This window comes from Tarenaya hassleriana, unplaced genomic scaffold (assembly GCF_000463585.1).
Source record: "Tarenaya hassleriana unplaced genomic scaffold, ASM46358v1 Cleome16, whole genome shotgun sequence".
Classification (NCBI taxonomy): domain Eukaryota; kingdom Viridiplantae; phylum Streptophyta; class Magnoliopsida; order Brassicales; family Cleomaceae; genus Tarenaya; species Tarenaya hassleriana.
In genome coordinates, this window is record NW_010965019.1 from 845,716 (window position 1) to 863,702 (window position 17,987).

Consider the following 17,987-nt stretch of genomic DNA (forward strand, 5'->3'; position numbering starts at 1 on the left):
TGTATATGTATATATGTGTGTATGTAAATGTATGTATATGAATATATGTGTATGTATATATATATGTATATAAATTTATGTGTATATGTATAATTATGTGCATATGTGTAATATATATGTATGTGTATGTAAATTTATATGTGTATATATATGTATAAATGTGTGTTTATGTATGTGTATATATGTATGTATATATATGTCTATATGTAAATGTATATGTGTATGTGTATATATATATATAAATTTATGTGTATATGTGTAATATATGCGTATATGTGTATGTGAATATACATATATATGTGTATATGTATAATATATTTTTTATATTTTTTTTAAATTAAAAAAATATTAGCGACGGATTTTTATGTCGCAAATCTATAGTAAACGTAGATTTTTTTGTTTTTTTTTTTTAAATATTAAAAAAGATATTTGCGACAGATTTTTCTGTCGCAATTCTGTCGTAAAACTCGGATTTTGTCCGTCGCAATGCGACAGATTAACGACCGACAAACTTTTGCGACAACAATATACGGATAGAAATGATTCTGTCGCAATCTGTCGCAAATTTGTAATTGCGACAGATATTCTTTTGTATTTGCGACAGATTTTTCTGTCGCAAATTTTGATGTTTCTTATAGTGTCGGGCCGGTCCCTCCATTTATTTTTTGGGTCAGGATCGATGGTCCAGAACCCGGTTCTATAGGACTTTGGACGGGTTCGGACCGGGCTTCAGATTTTTTTATCAAATAAAAATATTTTTTTTGCGATGATGATAATGATGATGATGATAATAATAATAATGTGAAATATAAAAAAAAGCAAACATGGTATAAAAAGACATTATATGATGTAATTCATTTGAAACCTATAGAAAAAGAATCAATATGTTCATATGCAAATAAACTTTTAAAATATATATATTTGAAAGTTTCTATATTTTCAAAAGTATAAATTGATATATATATATGATGTAATATGATTAAAAAAAATAAAAGATTCTGTCATTTTAAAAGGTGTTAATTGGAACCAAGATAAAACTTTGTCATTTGGTTCAAAAATACGCACACACACATATATATAGCATATGTGTTTGTTTATACGCATCGAAGATCAAAATCCAATCCACTAGTACGAAACAAAACCAATTCAGAGTGAGAACAAAAATATAAAACAAAAAACATAATCAAATAGCAAATATTAAGTTTGATTTAGTAGAAAAATAATAATACAAAAGAAGATTATCCAATATATGATGTAATATGGTTAAAAAAAAGTTAGGATAATTATAGAAAGGTAAAGCTTTGGTTTAGAAAAAAAGAGTTAGAAAAATAATTAATGGACTTCAAGTCTGACCCGAGACCCGACCGGCTCGACCCCATTGGTCCGCAACCCATTTAGTCCGAGACTCGAAAACCCTATATTTAATGAGCCTATATTTTTAGGCCCACATCCTTATTATTTTCGGACGGGTTCGGACCGGGTTTCGGATTTCGGGTTTCGGGTTTCGGACTTAATTGACATCCCTACAATATTACATATAAAATCTTTCTATTTTTAATTTATTAAAAAAATCTATTATTTTTTGTTTTAAACAACATAAATCATATTTTTATTTTACTTATAGAAAATATATACTATCTCTTATATAATGAAGTTATACATAAATTGTATACTACATAATATTTTAATTATTTTTTATATAAAATATTGATATTATACCAAATATAAAATATTAATAGACTATAAAATTTTAGATATAAAATTTGCAATCAATAAAATATGTTCACTTTAATTAGAATACTTGTATATAAATTTATTATTTAAAGATTATGTTTATAAGTATTTATATAAATCATAAATGTTACAATATGATAAATTATATGAATATTAATATTTTTATTGTGATATTTAGAATTGTATAATTTTTATATATATTTTGTTCAAAATTTATAGATTTTTATAATAGATTTCTTGTATAATATTTTTTCTGACAAACCCAAAAAAAAATTCTAAACTTTATTACTTGCTAAAATTAAACCTCATATTTAAAATTCTTTATTTAAAACCCTCAAAGAAATTATTAACTAAGTCATTAAATTATTATTGTGTTTATCTTTCTATATAATCAACATTTTGTGTTTTGTAATTCAATTGGGTGATAAAAAAACTAATGAACTAAATTTCATTTGTCGATTCAAATAACTATAATGTAGATTGAATCATAAAGTAACGTTGACATGTATTAAAAATTTAATGACTTAGTTAATAATTTCTTTGACTTGTGGTGGAAGAAGAGATTGTATAGTTGCAATTAAAAAGATATAATATGGTTGATATTTTTTTGGATTTGTCCCATATTTTTTTTGAGTAACTTAGATAATTGATTTTCAAAACTTATGGTTGATATTTTTTTACGACAAATTTAAATTGAAAGATTGTTTTTGAATAAATTATGCAGTTGATGATGTAATTAAGCCGAGAAACATAATCTATCTACGAGAGTGAAGACTTTTCCTGTTCCTGGACTGTGGGAGCTTCGTCTGGGAGTTGCGGATCTTCGGACTTCCTCAAAGCTTGTCGGAGCCCCAACACTATGAACAAGTTGGTGAGAGTGAGAAGTGATTCCGCCCCACCGTGTAACCAATCAACGTTTGACAACGAAGTTCCGTAGTGGACCTTTGCTACAAATCCACAAAGAAACCGATGGAAGAATCACCAGAAAGCATCAGCATGATTATCATAGAAGAAATCAATTGAAGATAAACCAAATTAATTTAGAGAAAATAAAAAAAGGTATTTTTGTGGGAAATTACCGTAAATCCCAGCCGGAACTGTGTATCCACCGCAAAGCCATTACAAACAAATCAGTCAATCAATAGCCATAAGGTTTAAGAGCTCTGGACTCTCTGAGTACGCCAATTGCAAACGCATCGGTTGCGTTTTGAATTGGGAAGCAAGGGCTAGGGCTCTAATTCCAAAACGCAAACGCAAACGCAAGAGAGTTTTTGTAGGCAAACAGATACATCGTGCGAGAAGGGCAACGAGAAGAGAGGAACTTACTTGTGGCTCCGACGAAGGCAAGCAAGAAATAGAAACCAAAAAGTGTCCATTTAGGCGCGGATTTGGATTTGGTGATGAAGTAGAGGAACCCGATGTATGGGAACAGAGATACCGCGAAGAGCTGAGATGCAATGCTTTGCGAATCGACGGTCGGAGCCCACGGGTCCACCGGAAGCAGACCTCCTGCGCCGCACACAATCTCTCCTCCTCTGACGTACTCCGTCGTCTCTCTAAAGAAGAAGCTTCTCTTTATGACGATGGGGTTAGATCCCAGAGATCGACAGAGTTTCTGAGAGTTCCTTTGTGAGATCGGACACAGGCCCATAAACCTAACGGCGGAGATTGTCGCCGGAGGATTGTAATGAACCGGAATCATCTCTCTCTCTCTCCGGAGTTACAACCTCGGGGAAAATGGTGGAGGATGTTGGTCGTGGGAAAGACCAGAAAAGATAGAGTTGAGAACGTCTTGCCGTTTTAGGATTTAGAAAGTCAAATGCATGTCGTTTTACTGTTACCAAAACGCTCATGTTGTTGTAGGAAAAACAGATTGAATTTGAAACGCGTAAACGTCTCTACGCGCCACGTTTCTATTTTTCTGAAAAAAGGCCAAATCAGTGGGCTATATAGTGCAGAGATTTTGAGGCAGTGAGACTCACGCGCCACATGTGCGCGTATGAATTATAAGAGTTCGAATTGCGTGGCCCACTTGGGTTTCGTGTTCACGAAGTGATAAAGCCCATTTAACTACAGTAGCTGATAGTTATTGGGCCCATCATTATAGTAATCTTCCACATAAGCATTCTGTTTTTCTTTTCAAAACAAATAAAAAAAGAAGTCATTAAAATTTTATTAGCACCCATAGGCCATAACCGCAAGCAACAGGCTAAACTATTTTAAGGACTCTGGAGTCGTACCATATCATATTACAGGAGGCATATGTAATTACATAATATTTTATATTAATAATAATGATAATCAAGCACATGAAATACCAACTACGCGAGCCGCCGTGAATCTCTCCGAGGCCGTTTTCCGGACAAGCGAAGAAATCTCCGGCGGACATACATCTGTCTCCGCAGACTCCGGAATCGTCGTCAGAGACCCCGACTTGTCGTAAACGACGTAGTATCGATCCACATCGGCTCCGTGAATCGCCTTCAACGCCGGCGAGGAAGGAGCTGATGATGACGAGGTCGACGACCACGACGAGCTGTGGTTGTGATGTTTCAGCCTGAATACGGACTTGAGGAGCTTCTGGAGAGACCGTGAGATCTTGTTCGAGGGTTTTATCTTGCCGGAGGAGGAGGAGGAGGATTTCTGCGGCGGAGGAGGACGAGGAGCCGCCTCCGCCAACTCCGCCGTGACGGAGGGCGGAAGACGGCGGTTGGGGAGGTGGGGCATGGACATGGACCTAGCGGAGGCGGCGGAGATGGCCGAGTCGAGTTGGCGCTTGAACGAGTTGAGCTCGAACGAGTCGTAGAGTGTGCTTCCGCAGTCCCAGACATGTGATTTCGTCGTCTTGCTCAGATGCTTATGATCATCCTCTTGCCTTTTCTCTTCTGGGTTTTGTCCGAAACTCTCCTCCTGAGGATCTTCTGTTTTGGATTTTTCTGGGATCTGTCCCAAATTATCATTCTGATCTTCCTTTTCTGTCATTTCCGGGTTTTTTGCTCTGAATTTCTTGTCTGAAAAATCGCGAATTCAGAGTGAATAATTTCGGAGAAAATCACGAAATAGGCGCAAGGTCAATCAAGACACATTAATACGGAAATTTATAAAAAGCAAATAATCCAATATTAATTTAGTCAAATATGTTATCATATTGAGAAATACAAAATATATAAATAGATAAGCTGTGTGCCCATTATGTTTGATTTTTTTTATTAAAAAAAGATAAAACAAATCACCAAAAAAAAAAAAGCCCATTGGAATTACCCAGAAAAATAGCATCCATCCTAATTAAAGATTGTGATATAACTTTAGATTTATACATATGCGACATGAAAATGAAATAAACAAGTCAAACTTACCATCCGTCGTCATCTTCATCGCCGTTTTACCGTTCTTAGAATCGAGACGCGTTTCTTCTGGTGTCCGTGTTGAAGGCTCCATCTCCAGATCATGTTCTTGTCGTATATTAACCTCTTCAACAAGTTCTTGTCCGAGATCGTGACCATTCACCTGCTCTCTCGTCTTCTTCTTTTCATCGACTTGATCCGCCTTTGTTGTTATTGTCGTCGTCGTCATTCCTGTGCTTTTGATTTCGACCTCCATATATATATATGAACCTTAATCTTTTATCGCGTTTTCAGACCAAACACAAGAAAATCAACGATATATATATATACCCAGAAAATATTTGGCCGAAAACTGTGGAAATCTGTGAGCTTTTCTTGCGGTGGTAGTTGCATACACATGTATCATATATTCGTTTATATGTGTGTGTATAGAGAGAGAGAGAGAGAGAGAGAGAGAGAGAGAGGGTTTGGGTGTTTGGTGAAGAGTGGAACGCGTAGCGAAGAAATTTCCAGGTATGAAGACGGTAAAGTGGTGAACTTCACGATCTGTGCAAACGAAGATAACGCATTTAATAAGAAGATCTCTCTCGCATTTAATTCTCACCTTTCTTTCTTCAACTTGTTTTTTTTTTAAAAAAAAAATTATATATGTTTATTTACGATACCCTGAAAGCCCAAAGTCTTTGGATATGTTCAAGATCCAACGTTACATGCATCTTCTTTTGTAATAACTAAATATAAACTTATTAGACCATGCAATTGTATGTGATGCGAACTTCATGGTCTTTTGACTCTTTTTCATGTGGGGATATTGCAATTTAATATAATATAATACAATACGTTGTCTCCTTCACTTTATTTCTTCCTATTTATTCACAACTTCGTTTTTTATCAATATTTTTTTTTATGTACTATATATAAACATATATATATTGACGTTCTTTGTCGTATCCTACAATGAAATCACGAAATAAATACCCAGAATTATATTATTATACCTATTGTTTCATTTAATATAGTTTCGTATTATTATGTCCTATCGTTTTTTATTATATATATATATATATATATGTGCAAACTATATATATAGATATTCAAAAATTTTATAGAGCATATAAAGCTCTCGCGTCCGCCAAAGAAACAAATATTTCGTCGAACTTCGACCAGCATAGAATGCACCAAATATCATAATAGTACTGTATTATTAGGTGCGTTTTGGTGTTATATAAATGCCCATATGTGATAGGTTCATTAGTTAGGTCTTTGTTGACTATTCGTAGTCGTGCCCATTACGTAAATCTTAGCCAAATATTTTAATTTCGGTTATTAATTTTGTTTTCCAATTAATATATATATATATATATATATATATATAATCCCTTTTTTGTCGTTTTATTTGAAAATTCGTTCCATCTTACCGATTTGACTTATGAATGTATATATACATTGTGTCATTGTATATAATATAAGGTTTCAAGACGCTTGAATAATGTATAATATATATATATATAGGAATACTAGAAATATTAACTGTAAAAATGGCCCAACACGAACACGTTCCCTAATTTGAGCAGAAGGGGTCTGATGTTTCTAAAGATAAAAGGCAAAGGTCGCCACATTTTTGGAGGGTTTTGATTCATTCATTAATTAGAATATCAGCATGTAGGACAGAAAATGAGTTCATTTATAATATGTATGTTTCCAACGATTTGGATTCATCAACGTTCCTTGTAATTAATTGTTGTAGAGAACAAAGCCTTTGACCGTGGACAAAAGAAGTACCGTGCCTAATAATTTTATTCATATTATTGCATTAAAATGCGATTCTACAACACGATTATATATCATATATATATTCATATTTTAAATATTACCATCATGGAAATATTTTTAATATCGTTCTCTATATATCAGTCTCATCGTCTAGAAAATAGTTTGATACCGAATGATTCGGTGTTATCTGAACAACCTCTATTAGTTGGCTTTGACAAATTTAATTAGCCACGTGCTCATGTCTTATATAATAATATTAATATTTCACATTATGAGTTCATGGAGATATGTTTTACCAAAAAGATGTTCATGCAAACAATGTTCAACTTAATATAAAAAGGTTGATTTTGACGAACCAAAAAGAACTGCTGATTTTGTTTTTTTTGCTCAATTTTCAAAGTTATCTTTACAAATGTATCACCATTAATATGTTATCATGTTTCGATACGTACACTTATTTCTACATGTTTACTCGGACGTCGTTCAAATTTCTGTTTGCTCGAAGCGATTCATATATAATTTGTAATTAAAAAAAAAAGACTCGTATATATATATATATGTACAGTAGGAAAATTATGTATACGTCATTCACATTTACATGTATCATCACATCCATATTTCATCTAAACTCGTCGAGGCCCAGAAAGAGCCGAAGCAAGTTTGCTTCGGTCCAAAATCACACGTTATCCGACCGCGTAGACAGAGAGATTTTTGAAAAAACACAAACACAACCAATACCGAACGAACACGTGTCATAAACCCAGAAAAGCAAAGTTCTAATCGACAATTTCACTGCTAAAGAGCTTGAACTTGTTGGCATCAAGAACAAGTTTCCTAACAGAAGAGAAGGCACCCATGAGGCCAGCGCCAGTGAACACGACCATGATCGTCATATTGACCCAATACGTGACGGATCCTTTCGAGGGCTTATACGTCATGTTGTATAGAAGCATCGGCAGTATGAAATCGAGAGGTATGAATCCAAACGCTCCCACTACCGCGTTTATATCGCCGAAAAACGGAAGCATGGCCGCCATGAAACCGCAGAACGCCATGTAGATTGTTCTGAGGATCAGACGAGGTACTAGGTTTCTTCTCGAGAATATCCCTTTTGTCGTGTCCGCCGATTTCTTCTCCATGATCTCGTACGCCACTTGAGAGTACACCTGCCAAAAAGAAAAACAAAGGGATTAAACAGATGTTCACCAATGATATGCAATGGAGGGAGTTTGATGAAAACTACGAGGCCGATGGCGAAGAGCTGGAGGAGGACGAAGATGACAGCGAGACCGACAACCATAGTGGGGACGAGGGTGGGCCCGGTGTCGGGCATAAGGTTGTTGAGAATGTTAGAACTCGAACTGCTTCCGAACACCCAATACCCAGAAACGGCAGCCGAGTAGAAGGTGAAGAATATGACAGTGTAACACAAGAAGAGGCCTTTCACCATCTTCCCTGTTGCTGGTGGAGCCAGAGTTGCCTGCATTTTACCAATGGTGGATCCGTTCGATAGACAGCCGATCACTCTTGAAGTCAAGTTTTGGCTATAAATGCAATCCGATATATATAGTACCAAATGATATACCTGGATCTCGGGTAGAATTCCGTTACCGAAAATGGCAGCTATAATCGAAATGGAGGTGAATGCGCTGAAAACCCTGGCCGAATCAGAAGGTTCAAGGGAATAGTCCCTCTTGGGAGCATTTTTAGACAAACCTTCAGAACCAAACAGACAAGAATCTCCTTTAGAAAGTTCCAAGAACCCAAACAACACGCTACAAAGAAATTCATCAAGCTCTATCAAATGCACATTCAAGAATATTGGATAGCATATCATGTATAAGCGTACCGACGTGGATACAAGAGCCGACGACGAGGAAGGAGTAGCCTAAGCTGAGAAGGAGAGAGACGAAGTTGATGTGTCTGAGGGAGTGAAAAGTGGGGAACTGTGAGAGGAGCATCATCACTACCGTCACCATTGCTATGAACTCATACAGCTTCAACGCTCCTTTTGGAAATAGATTCGAATACATTATCTGCATTGTCCACACACCACAAAACATTTTACATACATAATTTTGTTTATATATATGTATGTATATGTGCAGATTAATGATGATGACGATGATGATGGTATATGTCACCTCAAGGCATTGTCCTGCGAGCAAAATCGCCCCAATCCCAATCCCGGTGTTGATAGCTGTTTGAATGAAGATTACTACATAAAACATCCATCCAGATCCTGCACCACCCAATTTATTATTCTTCACTAAACATTACAACATTTAAAAAAAATGCAATATAAAACATAATTAACATGTATTATATTACGAGATATATATATATATATATTACCCGCCAAAAAAGGAAGAGGGACACTAATAAAATAATCCATAAAATCTAAGCTGACTTTGTGGAAAGAAAATAGAAAAAAAAAAAGAAGCTAAGCTGACGTATGAGAACCGGTTAGAAATGGGATCAAGCAGAGTAATACGGAACCAAACCGAATAATTTTAGTCTAAACCGAAACCAACCCGATGATATGCGTCATGTTAACTGAATTAACTGACCCCCACCCAAACCAAATCAGTTGGAGAGAATATGTAAAATCTGAATTGAATCAGAGATCCAGATTTTGCATTAATATCCGCTCCATCTAAACCAAGATTGGAGTTCCAACACGGAAGAAAATCTAAACCGGATCCGAATTCGGTAAGCATCGGTTCAAACCGGGTTAAGGCCCACCAGAACCGAGCCGTAACGAGCTCACACCTACCCATCTGACTATGACATTAACCCACAATCGCCACGTGTCCCTAACGTACCATAAAACAATAAAAAAGTCAAAGCTTCAACATTGAAACTCGATCCAAGCTTCTCGCTTCACTAAAAAAAAAAGATGAAAAAAAAACTCCAACAACCCAGAAAATAATGTTTCCACGTTTCAGATAAAATCAGCCTCGAATTTCGGAGAATTCAGAATTCGTTCATGTGCTTGTTTTGTTGGAGATTCTCACCCAAAACATCGGCGGCGAGTTCCCGGAATCGGATGTGACGGCGGCCGGACTTCTCGCAGTGATCGAGAACCTTCGACATGAGGTAATAAGCGTAGAAAGTGACGATCCCCATCGTCGTCAGGCAGACGAACCCTAACCACCATCCCAATCCCTTGAACGCGTACGGCAATGTCAATATCGTCGGTCCCACGATCGCCGTCGTCAGATGGAATCCCGCGTGCCACCACTCCCCTGAATTTCGATTTCTCCGGCGAAAACAACACAATCAATCAGACAAATCCGACTCCAAATCTCAATAAAAAAAATTGACGCTGCTGTGGACGGAGATGATACGTGTCGATCGAGGCTTCAGCCGAGAATATTTGAAATCGAGTTCATATTTCAAACGGAAAAAAAGGGGTTTGTGTACCTTTGGACTCGAGGACGAAGGCGGCTCCGGCGTCGGAATCGAGACGGGTATCGGGGAACGGTTCGGGTCGGGGAGGCTCCGCCATTGATTTCGGGTCGAATGGAGGATTATTAGGCGAAGGTTAAGGCCTTTAAGGGTGTATGGGAAAAAGAGCACCGAGGAGGCGCACGTTAGAAGTTGGCAGTATATTTTCTGCTCATGATAGCTATCTTCCCTTTTGATTTGGGTCTTTTGAAATTTGCAGTGCTCATCATTTCTTTGTTTAATTTTTTGTTTGTTTTGCTTAATTATTGGTCAGTATCTTCACTTGGTGGGAACATGATAAAAAGCTTTTACATTCATGAAGAGGTTTCGGCCCATAGGTCTATCCAATTACACAGACTCCGTCCGGAAAATGTTATTCATATATATGTGTCTATATATATACCATACATACACATTTGCCTCAGAATTAAATTTGGCTTGTTGTACAGCAAAAAGGAAAGAGAATTTTCCTATAATATGAGAGGTGAAGGAAAAGGAAAATAATAGTTGTTACCTTTCTTTACCTCTTCCGAATATACAAATCTTGTAACGAGTCCCTTCGGTTTTAGTACAACCAGATGTTGGGTTTAGGGACTTCTCCTCTGTCGCAAGCCAGATTCGTTGTTTCTTTATACAAATCTTAGGCTGTCTTACCATTTTCAAGTTAAAAAAAAAAAAAACACACCAGAAGAATCATCATCCTATCGGACACATGGCCATTCCTTTTCTTAATAAAAAAACAATAACATCGATATTCTACACTGGCAACAGACGTTCTTTACAAACAATTTTTTTTTTTTAAAAAAAACAAACAGGAAATTCATCTCATCTCCCTTGAGGAAAAAACAACATACACGGAATAATACCCAAACCCAAACCCAAAATATTCTTTTAAAATAATAGAGAAACAAAAACAATTTTGAATATAAAAAATATGAAAGACAGTGACCTAGCAACTCAAACGACGACCCCACCGGACAATACACAAGAACAAAAAGGAACATCATATATATGTGTATAAAGAGATTGATGGAAGGAAACATACAACAACTGACGAGGAGGGAGAAGCAGAAGAAATCAACGATGTGGAATCTGTCTCCTGGCCACAACGGTCTCCCTCAGAGAATCAAACCTGTTCCTGTGGTAGTCAATCCAGAGACAGAGCTGCCTAATGGCCTCCCTCTTCTCCTCCCCTAAACCCGACATCTCCACCTCTTGTCCCTTCATCCTCTCCTTCATCCTCTCCTTCTCCTTCTCCCCCTCCCTCACTCTCTCTTGCAACCCCTTCACCCTCTCCCTCATCTCCCTCCCTTCTTCCTCCCCCCTCTCCTTCTCTCCCTTCGCTTCCGTCATCCAATTCGTTGCCTTCCACATTGTCCTCGACGCTTCCACCACCGTTTTCTCGTACTCTCCATACTCTTCAACGAGTCTTTCCACCACGGACTGAATCCCTTCCATCCCCGCATTCGCTTTCTCCGAGATTTCTCTTATCATTCCTCTGTACGCTTCGTGTGCTGCCTCGATTTTCTCTTCCATCATTCTCAGCTCTTCCGCGTGCTTTGCTTCGGCCTTTCTGAAAGCCTCCTCTTTCTCTGACAGCACCTGTTCTGTCACTCTCAGTTTCTGGTTCGAGAGGCGGAGTTTAACCTCTATGTTACTGATCTTCTCCATCAGAGTCTCGATCTCATCCGCTTTCACCTCTATCTCGTTCCTCAGGCCGTCCATTGTCTCCTCAAGATCGGCGATCGCGTAATCTTTGATCGAAATTTCATTACCCTTCTCTTCTATTTTTCTTTCCAAATCTTTGATCTTCGTCTTGTACTCCTCTAGCGTTTCTTGAGCTTGTTTGTATTCCTCGTTCAGCTTGTTGATTGTTGCCTCCTGTTCTTTTAACAGACTTTCGTTTTGTTTGTATTCCCCGCTCAGTTTATTGTAAGCTGCTTCATGTTCCAACGAAGAACTCTGATGGATGTTGAGCTGATTTAGCAATGCGGATTTCTCCTGTTTCTCTCTCTCGAGCTCTGCTTCAGTTTCGTTCTTCTGTGCCTGTAGAGAATCCAGTTCCCGTCTCAGATCATTGATTTGTTCTGTTAAGGCCGTTGTCCGAGCAGATGCTTCATTCTCGCCCCTTAAATGAATTTCCCGATGATCAGACAGTTCAACTTCTCTCTCTGCAAGTAACTTCTCGAGTTCGTTAAGCTTTTCTCTGATCTGATTGTTCTCATCAGTTTTATTTCTTAGGCTTTCTTCGTGTTCGCTTCTCTGTCTCTGTAGACTTTCCAGATCAACTTCTAAACCCTTGACCCTCTCGGATAAGCTGTTCCTTTCTTCCAGAATCTTTTCATGATCTGCGGTTTTATTAGCGATCTCCTCTTTCAGATTTGTAATCTGAGTCAAATATTCAGATATTTCCTCGGACTTTTTCTCAAGTTCGCTCCCGAGTGCTGCTTTCTGGCTGTGAAGGGACTCTACTTGCTGTTGCAGACCATTAATCTCGTCCATTAAGCCTTCAATCCGCACCGATGCTTCATCGCCACTGCTCACCATTTGTTTTTCCAATTCTTCCTTCTGAGCCGATCGTGAATTCAGTTCTGCCCGTAAGCCATTGATCTCAGCTGTCAAACCCTCGATCTTTGATGATGATTTGTTCTTGCTGTCCTCGAGTTTATCGGTAAGAGCAGAGAGTTCATTTCCTCTCTCGTTAATTGCAAGTTCAAGTTCTGAGATTTGGGAAAGCAACCCTTGATTCTGCTTGTCCAGTAACTCTGCTTCAGAGGCCTTGCTTCCAACCTGTGTCTCCAGATCTCTGTTATGGGTGCGGATTGACTCCAGCTCCATCTCCAGGCTTGTCACCTGTGCTTCTAGTTCTTTTAGTTGTCCCAACAATTCACCTTCTTTCTCTTCCAAATGCAAAACTTCGTTCTCTTTTTCATCGAGTTTCTCTCTCAATTCTCTTGATTCTGTCTCGAGTTTTTGTATAGTGTTCTGTGTCTGCTGGAGCTCATCTGAAGTTTCTGAGATTTTCGAGGATAGGGACTTGTTTTCTTCCTCTACGGTTTTCAGACTCTGTCTCAAATCCAAAGCCCGATGTTCTGACGTTTCCAACTGTGCTTCTAACTCTTTAACCCGGTCTGATGATTCTCTCTGATGGGCCTCGTGGATCTCCCTCAAACCCGAAAGTTCCATCTCTTTCACGCTGTGGCTCTCTTTCAACTGTCCTGACTCAGCCATGAGTTCTTGTATTGTGTTCTGTGCCTGTTCGATATCGTTTGAGATTTCCTCAAGTTTCAGAGACAGTGATTTTTTCTCTTCTTCTGTGCAGTTCAGGCTCTGACTCAAATCTATAACCCGTTGCTCGGAAGATCCGACTTGTGCTTCTAATTCTTTCATCCGAGCCGATGAATCTCTCTGATGTACCTCGTGTGTCTCCATCAAACTTGATAGCTTGTTTTCTTTTTCCCTGTGTTTGTCTTCCAACTCTCCCAATTCAGCCATGAGTCCTTGTGTGGTGATCTGTGCCTGCTGGATCTCACCAGAAATTTCTGAAACTTTCAAGGACAGAGATTTGTTTTCTTCCTTTGTGCTATTCAGATTGTGGGTCAGATCCGAGACTCGCTGTCCTGAAGATTCTAGTTGCTGCCTCAAATTAGCAGCTTCCTCTTTGAGCTGATCAGTCATGGTCTTCCAATCTTCTGCAACTTTCCCAGCTTCCTGAATTCTTTTGATTCCGGTGTCTCTCTCTATTTCCAATTCATTTCTCTCTCTTTTCACATCTTCCAGTTTTCGGTTTAGATCGGCTTCTGTCTTGCCTGCAAACTCCAGTTTCTGATGTAGTTCTCCCAATTCAGCCATGAGTCCTTGTGTGGTGATCTGTGCCTGCTGGATCTCACCAGAAATTTCTGAAACTTTCAAGGACAGAGATTTGTTTTCTTCCTTTGTGCTATTCAGATTGTGGGTCAGATCCGAAACTCGCTGTTCCGAAGATTCTAGTTGCTGCCTCAAATTAGCAGCTTCCTCTTTGAGCTGATCAGTCATGGTCTTCCAATCTTCTGCAACTTTCCCAGCTTCCTGAATTCTTTTGATTCCGGTGTCTCTCTCCATTTCCAATTCATTTCTCTCTCTTTTCACATCTTCCAGTTTTCGGTTTAGATCGGCTTCTGTCTTGCCTGCAAACTCCAGTTTCTGATGTAGTTCTCTGTTCTCGCTCAAAAGCATTGTTTTTTCAGCATCTAGCTTCACAGTTTCAAGCTTCAAATTTCCTGTGATTTCTTCTGATTCTTTCAACTTACTCAAAGCTATTCGGTACTCCGAATCTATAACTTCTTTTTCTTCAACTGCTGAGGTCAACTTCCTTTTCAGATCAGCAATTTCAAGATTTGCAGCTTCAATTTCTTGCTTCAAGCTATCTGTCCCTAAGTCATTTCCAACCTGCCCATTTCTCTTGCTCTTCCTCTTTGAAGAATCATCAGAATCTGAGTCAGAGCTAGAAGAAGAAGAGCTGTCATTCTCCCGTTTTCCGTGAACTTTTTTCCTAATCTCCCCAGTTAGATTATCATATTGGTTATAGAGCGACTCGTAGTCATTGTAGAATTCCTTCACTAACTCTGCAACTGCTTCTCTTTTAGAGCCATTTTCCTCCAGGTCTCCATTCTCAACCAGTGTCAAAATCGTTTTCACCTTTTCATCTATTTCTGCAATGTTGAGCGTAGTACTTTTGTATATTAAACACCAATCAAAATACTCAAGTGAACCAAGAGCATAAAATCTATAGAATCCAACAATTACCAGTTTTCGCCCCTTTGAGCATTTCACCGTTATCAGGATCGACATGATGCCCAAAGAAAGACTTCAAGTTCTCTCTAAAACGATGCTTTCTCATGTCTTCTTCGGGTTTTCAAAAGCTTCTCCGAGCAAATGGTATGGATGGAAGCAGTCACAATTCAAGATCATGAAATCGAAAAATCATCTCCGGCATCTCCTTGAAGTACAAATCTGTATTTTGCACAATTCACAAGAAAGCGAGAATGGATATAAGCAACAACCGCTAGAGCAAAACTACTTTGTTGAAATTTAACGTCAAATATTTTAGTAGAAGAAAAGGAGCCATGGACCATCGTGACACATTCATATACATATAAAAAAAAATACAAAAAGGCATGTTCAAGGATAGAACAGACGCGGAACTAGTGAATATAATATAACAAAAGAAACAAATCCTACACTTGAAGGCTGACAAGGTAAACAACTCATGGAATTAAAATTAAAATAACCTCGAGTATTATTCTATGACATGGTGGGTCCCAGTTAGGACATAAATACATTGGCCGGTAAAAGAAGAAACGAATCCACGCAGGTAAGTCTGACACGATAGATTAGATTAAATATTTTCTACTAACTAATTTATTTTTTTACCTATTACATAGTTACAAAGGATCACAAAATAAATGCAATTGACAGAGCGGATTAACCGTTAATTACGAAAAACGGCATGATACTGAATGTAGAACAAATCTCACGTGGAGCCACCTCAGCAACTTTGGAAATGAACAAGAAAGCACATAACCTTTGGAACGATAAAAGACAGCTATCATGCCTCAGAAAGGTGAGTTGTTTCTTTTTGTTCTTATCTTTGCGTTAACTATAGATTGATGCAAATCACACTCGATTCCAAATCTGATTGATTAGCATATCAGGAAAATCCTAATGCAATGAAATGTGCAATTCGGATCTCAAACTACTAATTGCAGAGTGGATTTTCCAGTTGTTGGAGAATAGGGATGATGGTCGCTGATGGTCGAACCAAACAAGAAAATAAAACACAAACAAACAAGACGAGATTCAATCACAGAACACAACTGGGAAATCAGATCATCTTGAAGAAAAGGAATGGCGAATGGTCGAACAGAGCAACAGGTGGGAATCCAGTAGAAAAGAAAACCAAAATCTCCCGATGCAAGAAATTAACAACGGATATCAAATCCATCGAACCCGAATCAACAATCACGTCTCAATTCGTGACAGAGAACGCCAAAAAAGAAGACGAAATCCCAAGGAAAACGAGCAACAAAATAACTCAGAAGATCTCTCCTACGACTACACCAAATTAACAAAAACTCAGTCGCCAAAACCTCAAAGATGATCATCAAACACGAAATGAAAACCGAAGATAAAGCTTATCGCCCTAGACTTAGCCTATAAGCGGTGCTATACAGAACCAACAGGAAGCCAAATACATCGGAGAACCCGATTAACGAAGGACCAAAATCGAAATGATTAATAGCAGGTTTAGATGGATAACACCTCATAATACATGAGAATTTCGGAAGAAATAGAAGGAGAACAGGATCGGTAAGAGAATCAAGTACGCATAACTTCAAACCGAAGTAGAACATCAAACATAAACCCCAAAGACTTCCTCTATACAATGACTTGATGAGTGAGAAATCAAACAAGGAACAACGCACGAGCTACATCGATCGAACCATCAAGCCACAAGAACTTCAAATCGAATAAGAAATCAAGCGGAGAAATCAAAGCCAGGAACCGATGCCGAATTAGCTCACGATCGGAGAAGTTACCTGAAAATCGAAGCCCCAGAAACTCGAAACGGCAGCAAAAAACAGAAGAAACGAAGATCGAATCTCTCTTGGACAGATGATAAGAGACCGAAATCTTCGATTGAATAGGAGAGAGACGAATTCAAATGGGAGAAAGATAGAGAAGAAGAAAAAAGTGATGTTGGTTTGGACTCATGCGAGAGCAACTGTGACTCAAAATTTTTCTCTCGCAACAATTTTCAATTTTCAGGAGAGACGGGGAATCTTTGGGGCATCGTCTTCCACAAATAAACCTCTTATTTCCAGATAATTACGTTTCTGCCACTGACGCTATGCGGAGTTGGCGATCTTCAAATTCTCGTCGAGGCGGTCAAAGTATCCGACGCCACCGGTTTATATCGTGATATTTTGGTTTAAATGTTCGCGAAAATATCGTGTCATGTGGAAATCAATGGGTCATGATTCAGTGCCCCTCACAAGCCACGAGGACGCTTTTCCCGCCCCTCTCGTTTGATATATATATATATATATATATCCGAATTTTAAAATTACAAAAAAGAATCAGGAAATGAAAAAAAATAGCTAAAATAGAACTCTTCCTAAGATTCACATATATACAAACATATTGTTTTTATTGTTGCCTTATATGAACGCATTCAACCATTAATTTCGTGAACCATTAAGTATAGTTATTCCTAATATTCACATATATACAAACACATTGTTTTTATTGTTGCCTTGAATGAGCGCATTTAACCATTAATTTCGTGCCAAAAAAGAACCATTAGTTTCGTCGTTGCGATGGGTATCATTATAACTCAATGGAAAACTATAAATAACATCATTTTCTGAATATATTTATTATATAAATAACCGAAAATAGAATAAATTTTAATTACACAGTGAGTACTGCCTTTAATTATATATAACTTATCACACTAACAAAGTCAACAAACCAAAGAGAGAAAATATAAAGAAAATGGTATTAAGAAATCTATTATATTTGACTTTTAAATCCATTTTCTGTCATATCAATGCTTTTTTAATTTATTTATTATTCGTTTTCAACCGAGTTAAAATCCAATTTGGAAAGATTAAGGAGTTCGAGTATCAAATTGGAGACGGAGTT

General features: G+C 37.8%; 5 protein-coding genes across 6 annotated transcripts in view; 1 reads left to right on the forward strand and 4 right to left on the reverse strand.

Annotated features, from left to right (window-relative positions):
- LOC104809650 (probable polygalacturonase) overlaps window positions 1–703 on the forward strand; it is a 10,487-nt gene extending 9,784 nt beyond the window's left edge. The window contains exon 6 of the mRNA XM_010535696.2: window positions 675–703. Coding sequence (XP_010533998.1) covers window positions 675–703 — 29 coding nt within the window. The remainder of the gene's footprint in view (window positions 1–674) is intronic.
- A 1,697-nt stretch (window positions 704–2,400) lies between these two features.
- On the reverse strand, window positions 2,401–3,530 carry LOC104809338. Its single transcript, XM_010535292.2, has 3 exons — window positions 3,061–3,530; window positions 2,814–2,831; window positions 2,401–2,681 (listed from the first exon to the last, which is right to left on the reverse strand). The coding sequence occupies exons 1-3, from the start codon at window positions 3,434–3,436 to the stop codon at window positions 2,494–2,496; spliced, it is 582 nt and encodes a 193-aa protein (XP_010533594.1). The 5' UTR covers window positions 3,437–3,530; the 3' UTR covers window positions 2,401–2,493.
- A 353-nt stretch (window positions 3,531–3,883) lies between these two features.
- On the reverse strand, window positions 3,884–5,879 carry LOC104809339. The gene is made up of 2 exons (XM_010535293.2): window positions 5,091–5,879; window positions 3,884–4,745 (listed from the first exon to the last, which is right to left on the reverse strand). Exons 1-2 carry the CDS (start codon window positions 5,332–5,334, stop codon window positions 4,036–4,038), a joined length of 954 nt encoding a protein of 317 aa, XP_010533595.1. The 5' UTR covers window positions 5,335–5,879; the 3' UTR covers window positions 3,884–4,035.
- A 1,535-nt stretch (window positions 5,880–7,414) lies between these two features.
- On the reverse strand, window positions 7,415–10,934 carry LOC104809340 (probable GABA transporter 2). The gene is made up of 7 exons (XM_010535294.1): window positions 10,278–10,934; window positions 9,869–10,099; window positions 8,996–9,093; window positions 8,701–8,887; window positions 8,437–8,567; window positions 8,095–8,331; window positions 7,415–8,017 (listed from the first exon to the last, which is right to left on the reverse strand). The coding sequence occupies exons 1-7, from the start codon at window positions 10,360–10,362 to the stop codon at window positions 7,628–7,630; spliced, it is 1,359 nt and encodes a 452-aa protein (XP_010533596.1). The 5' UTR covers window positions 10,363–10,934; the 3' UTR covers window positions 7,415–7,627.
- Window positions 10,935–11,035: 101 nt separating this feature from the next.
- On the reverse strand, window positions 11,036–17,091 carry LOC104809341 (myosin-2). Of its 2 annotated transcripts, XM_010535297.2 has the most exons (4): window positions 16,880–17,091; window positions 15,087–15,293; window positions 14,489–14,992; window positions 11,036–14,131 (listed from the first exon to the last, which is right to left on the reverse strand). In XM_010535297.2, the coding sequence occupies exons 2-4, from the start codon at window positions 15,178–15,180 to the stop codon at window positions 11,379–11,381; spliced, it is 3,351 nt and encodes a 1,116-aa protein (XP_010533599.1). In that variant the 5' UTR covers window positions 15,181–15,293; window positions 16,880–17,091; the 3' UTR covers window positions 11,036–11,378. The 2 variants fall into 2 exon arrangements, with proteins under 2 accessions (XP_010533599.1, XP_010533598.1); XM_010535296.2 differs by having other exon boundaries at window positions 11,036–14,992.
- Between the last annotated feature and the right edge of the window lie 896 nt (window positions 17,092–17,987).